General features: G+C 36.3%; 1 protein-coding gene across 1 annotated transcript in view; it reads right to left on the bottom strand.

The window, feature by feature from the left end:
* Window positions 1-613: 613 nt before the first annotated feature.
* Window positions 614-6,000, bottom strand: part of LOC129741703 (probable G-protein coupled receptor 158) — a 351,812-nt gene continuing 346,425 nt past the window's right edge. Inside the window, exons 13-14 of the mRNA XM_055733449.1 lie at window positions 771-1,026; window positions 614-708 (exon numbers count right to left, since the gene is read on the bottom strand). Coding sequence (XP_055589424.1) covers window positions 614-708; window positions 771-1,026 — 351 coding nt within the window. The remainder of the gene's footprint in view (window positions 709-770; window positions 1,027-6,000) is intronic.

The raw sequence follows: 6,000 nt of genomic DNA, 5'->3' as shown, positions 1-6,000 counted from the left end.
TATAGTTTCTCATTATCGTATATCTCACCTCACGGGTAGAAAATTGATTCGCCGATACAATTAAAATCGTTAATGCCGCAATCATTTTGGTAGCTACATGTACATATCATATATGTATGTTTTATAAGATTTAAAGTATGTATTATATTTATTTCCATATTTAATTTTGTATGTTACCTTGTCTGTTGAACACTGAAAAATGGAAACCATAAGACTTATGGTAGAAACGTTTAACCATTACCAATTAGAATTATTCTTCATGGCTATGGTTAACCATACCAATAGGATTCCTCCATTCACCCAATGGGAACCATTTCATCCACCCTAACCTCGCCGGAGCGCTTGATTTCTATCGCGATCGAGCTGCCATACACATGCGACCCGGGGCCTGAAACGGCCGAACGATCCGGGTCTTTCATCTGTATTGTTGTGCTGGTTTGGACGGCACAACCCCGCTGCTAATAGGTTAGGTGCAAACTGCGCGACGCGACGAACGACGTCTCGACTGGAGTTTCGCGGACTGGAGCCCCCACACATCAGAGTTAGTTCGTCAGTTGTGTTCTCCGAGATAAGCCACGGAGAAGGTGTCGTGTCGATCGTTTAGAAGTGCCGCTTATCGTGATATTTGTTTGCTGGAGACGCATTTTCCATACCGACTCGTCAAGGGACGACTGTAAGGTCCTTGGGAGATTCCAATCATTAATCGGTCTTTAAGGATTGGGTTTATTGTTTCATTCGCGAATATGAATTGATCAGTGAAAAAAACGAACCCCTTAGCCAGTAGGTCAAAGCCAGCTTTCCTCCCCGAGAGTGTGCTCGCGTAGTGTTGCTGGAATATGCAGGAGAAAACTTGTTCCGCGAGTTAAGTTGAGTACTGGTCAAATGGTTCAGCTGGTGGTTGCTCGATGGTGCGCAAACGCCTTTCACGGAGACAACCCTTGCGATGCGATGAAGAGAGTAATACAGCATCCGTTCGGCGATAGTGTGCTGGCGCAAGGAGAAGTAGTGTGGCATTGAAGTGAATGGCTTTGGCGAAGCAGAAGAAGAGTAGAAAAAACAAACAGGAAAAACCAGTGAGTGATACCGAAATCGAAAAGATCGCTTCCAATTGCCGAAAATCGTGCGCCTTGTTTTCATCTCGGGGGGTTTTTTTATGGAGTAGATCGGTTGCAAAAATTATCGACCTTCGTTCGGAGATAGTGTGTGATACTACGTCAGCACTGATTTTATATCGCAGCTGATACCTGTGTTGGAACGAACTGTTTTTAACATTGAGATTTTGGATAAGTGTGAGCTGAATTCGTACCTGGGTAGCGTACAAAACGAAACCCAAACTTTCTGACGTAGGAAGAATAACTTGCAGACAACCGCACAAGCTGATCAGACGTAAGAAATGTTTACCGATAAAATAGTTTTTCTCAACTACATAGCAACAACAAGTAGCAATCAGTTGTCCGAGCATATAGGTATTCGTTTTACCTGTCCGTGATCATTAAGGAACCACTATCCATTAGTGTTTCGCAATAACCACAACACGTTATCGCCCGTTTCAGTTACCAACAAAAGGTCTCCCAAATTTGCCTTCCAGTTTGTTCTTTCTGTAAGAACTAAATACTTAACAACTAAAGACAACAAACAACCATACTTATACCTACTGATATCCGCCACCATTAAAGGTCTAACCCGCGGGATATCATTTACCTACTTATGCTTCCTGGGGGCCACCTGAAGGCACCCCGTTTCGAACCGTTATCCATTGCATCAGATACATGGGTTGGTTGCCTGGCTGGTAGTCGGGTTGTCGTCGAGTACACCATAGAGTGGTTCACTCGGTCGTTCTTGGAAATCATTCTAATGAACCTTTAATTGACTCTAACGTCGAGCTAAATTTTAAGCTTTTTTTCATTTACTAACTCGATTTCAAATATGTTACGTAAATATTTGTTTCATAATTGTAGAATAGCATTCAACACTTCATAGATAGCATGAGATCAAAGAAGTTCTAACCCAGGACTACCTGGTTCAACAATTTGAAGTCACACTTACGAGAAAACCACTTTTTGTAATTTTAAACATAACTTCAGCTAACGTGTTTGATTTTTAATACTAATTATAGGGGAGAAAAGGACATTATAGCCACCTTAAGGAGGACGCTTGTTTAACCGTAGAAAACAGCTATAATATGTGAGTTACATCATTGTTTCGTGTTCAAACATTAAAAAAGTCGATTTTCTAATCGGAAAATGTAGATAAAAACGTTTGAAAATGCATTTTAATTTTTTTTTTGCTGAAAGCTGAAAATCAGTCACTGTAAGGGCATAATAAGAACTCCCCCTTGGGCAGTATGAGCACCATTAGTCGTGGCATGATGATCGTTTTTTGCCGTAGATTCTACACCCAAAATTCAGCCGCTATGCCAATTGCGTGTAATCAATTACATAGCTTCATTGGCATAAGAAAATTACGCGACTGTTGGTTCGATTTGCGTCCGCCGGCATTAACCTCCCAGCGAAACCACATTACGTATGACTGAATTCAATGAAAAAGATGAAAAAAACCACACATTTTTTTTTCAATCGAAATACGTCGGCCGATTTTGAATCGTATTTAGGCTTCAAAAAATTGTTCGTGTTCATTTTCTAGAAACTTGTTCAATTTATTTCATGACACAAGAATGAATAACAACGATGACTTTTAAGTTATTTGTTGGTTGTTGGCAAATAAAGTGGATAAATCCGGACAAAATACGGCTTTTTCAACGAATATTTTCCAAAATTTTGTTTAAACTTATCGAACAAGTTCGGGTAATATCTGGCTTTGAACAAGCTTAATGTATAAAAATTTAGTGATTTTTATAAGATATAGCAATTGCTTTGATAGCTTCTGCCCAAGCTGTTACTGAGTTTGGTATGAATAAACATTTACCACTTATCGAAGGTGTACTATAACTTTAGAACAGAGTTTTTGCTAAACAAAACGAGTTAGGCTCTATGAAGCCTCAAGGTATGAGTAGTTTCCTATATAGAAATTACAAAAAACTGAGCTTGTGCTCAGTAAAATAAAGCTATCCAGCCAAAAGAAATCTGTAGTGTTCTTAACCCTCATCCGTCCAAGATTTTTTTAACCGTTAGAGTTCTTTGAGTGTCAATTTGACACTAAAAACTAAAACCGCAATATCTCACCTGTTTCTCAACTGATTAGTACCTACAAAATTAAAAAAAAAAAACCTCGTAACGTAATTCAAATATGTTTTTCAAATTACATTCAGGAACAACTTTTCACTTACAAATTATTCAAGTCTAATTTAAAAATTAAAAAAATATGCTTCAGAAAAAATACTACAGATTAACTACCATTTGTTCATATTTTTGAAAAGTATTGTGCTAGTGCAATTATAGCACTTGAACCAGCAATTGCGTTTACATACAATTTAGTCCAATGTTTAATTTTGGTGTTAAAAAATCTGAGAAATTATAAATTGATAAAAAGTTCGGAAAACAGCTACCATAAAAAATTTGTCAAAAACTCTGTGGTTCGTATTTCTAGAATATAAAGATGCGAAAATGTGTCAAATTATGTCAACTTTGTAATCCTCTTTCAAAAATTTTCTACTGTGACTGAATTATTTTTGACAATATGTTGATTGAACCACTTTTTAACATTTTTCGTGGTCAAGATCTTGAAAAAAAATTTAAAAATATATCTATATATCCTTGTGCGAAAAATATAGCTTCTTACTTCTGATTTCTTAGGCCAAGGTGAATGTTTTTTGGGCATTTGGTAACTGGTCTATAGTCTTTTTCCAAAGCATTTTTTCGGATTTCTTAGACTTAGAATATTTAACCTCAGAATGAATGAATAAATGTAGTTGAATATTGCAGGGTGCCTTTTATTCGGGAAATGCGGGAAATAGTCGGGAAAACATGGGAAAAATTCTGGAATTCCTACAAGAAATCGTCATTTTTTACCAAGCTGTTCAGTTTCTATATTCTATTCCAGTGCATCCAATGCTTCAAAATTACTAAAAATTCAGGGTTGCTAGCGAACCGGGAAAACTGGGATTTTTTTCTATTTCATCGCGTCACCGGGAAACCGGAAAAACCGGGAATTACGGTACCTCACCGGGAAAATTGTCGTGTTTGAAATTTTTTCCCGTTATTTCAAACATATTTTAAAAATTCGACTGTACCATTTTCAGTTTTCGATGTCGAATGATTTAGTGTTCAATATGCATATTTCATGAAACTGTTTTTTGCAAAAAGCAAATAATTTATCCAGTGTGAGACGTTTTAAAGCAGAGTTACACCTTTTTTTTCACCAGAAACGATATTGGTTTTTTAATGTTGTTATTGTGTATTTCGTTTGAATTGGCATGAAGAACGAAGCAATATATTGCAAATGTTCGATTTTTAATTCTTCCTACGTTAAACTTTTGCTTAATGTTTCCTACGCTGGAATATATGTCTCATGTAAAAATTGTATCGAAAGCAAGCTCCTGTTTAAATCTAAATCTTCACACTGATACAAAATAATATCTTACATTAAAACGATTAAAGTTCAGTCGTATCTTAGCACGATTTTCTATATTTTCACGAATCTTTTTTTCAAATTATTAGGGCACTACTAAAGTTATTCATTGTTTTGTATTAAACAAAATCATTTTTTTCTAAAACATGTCTTTAGATGTGCGCAAAAAAAAAACTGCATTCAGCGAAAAACTAAATATTTTTCCTGCAACCTGATGATTTGAAGATTCATTCAAGTTGACAAGCTGATTTGATATTATGTTTTGATTCCCGAAGAAAAACCGGGAACAACTTGGAAATTTCAAAACGAAAAATTGCTACCAACCCTGAAAATTGATAAACTAACACTCAAACTATAGTTTTCAAAAATGATATAAATTGTAGACTTCAGTCCAGTTGCCACCGTGAAATGGCTGATGTAAATAAAAGATTTTTCCGTTTAGATTTTTTGCGTTCAACTTGTATCTCCTTTTTTGTTTAAGTAACGGAATGTCTTAGCCCAAATTCCAAACAGCAACTTATAAAGCACATAATTATAATTAAAAGTTATACGCTTGAAATTACAAAAGCATTAGAAATTGGAACTGTGGTTACGAGTCTATACCTGCATATGAAGTGAAGTCAGAGATTTGTCGTTTACTTTAATGATATTTATTTCTTAAATTGTTGAATCTTTAATAATGAATCAGTTTAAAAAATGAAGAGCGTATTTTAAATTAACAAACTTTCAATAAATGCGTAGCATATTTACGAGTTTTGGGGCTTATAATTTATGCCATATTCGTTTTCATCTAGTGGAAAGATGGTTGTGCACCAACTGCTGTCATCTTCATATAAAAAAAAACGCTTTGACAGCATTTGGTGCACTACCGGTGCACCACCAGGATGAAAACGAATATGGCATTAATTTCTTTTGGAATTTAGAATTTGAACCCTCAGTGAACTTTTTGACGATCATTTGCTTGGGTTTTACCAGGCGGCCTAACTGAGCGCCATCGCCATGTGAAAATTTTGACACAGCTGAATCGAATCTCATCTAAAAAATACAAAAAGCAAATACTATTGACGAAAAAAAGTTCCTTGGATTTAAGCTTTTTAGATGTTCCTGGGAACACATCGCTTAATCCATTCGGTGAAATCAATACAGTTTTTGAACTGATTCACGTCTTGAAAATCAACCTACTTTCTTGAAAAGCATAAGGTTTTACCAGGAATATGCAACTTGATACGATTCATCTATAAAACGTATGACCAACATCTTTTTGCTAAGTGTTAGTCAGAGATGCCATTCTCTACCGAGAAAAACGGAGAACGGAGAAAAAAACACCCCCGTGCGATAGTTGCAAATCACCCGGGTGAGATTTTTCGATCCTCTCCACACATTATTCGCACCTCGGTTTCGAAAGCCACACACACCTAAGTTCAATAGCTCCGGCGTGCGACGATTTGTCACTGTAGAGCACCCCGGTGAAAA

This window comes from Uranotaenia lowii, chromosome 2 (genome assembly GCF_029784155.1).
Source record: "Uranotaenia lowii strain MFRU-FL chromosome 2, ASM2978415v1, whole genome shotgun sequence".
Classification (NCBI taxonomy): domain Eukaryota; kingdom Metazoa; phylum Arthropoda; class Insecta; order Diptera; family Culicidae; genus Uranotaenia; species Uranotaenia lowii.
This window is presented reverse-complemented; position numbering and strand designations above follow the sequence as displayed.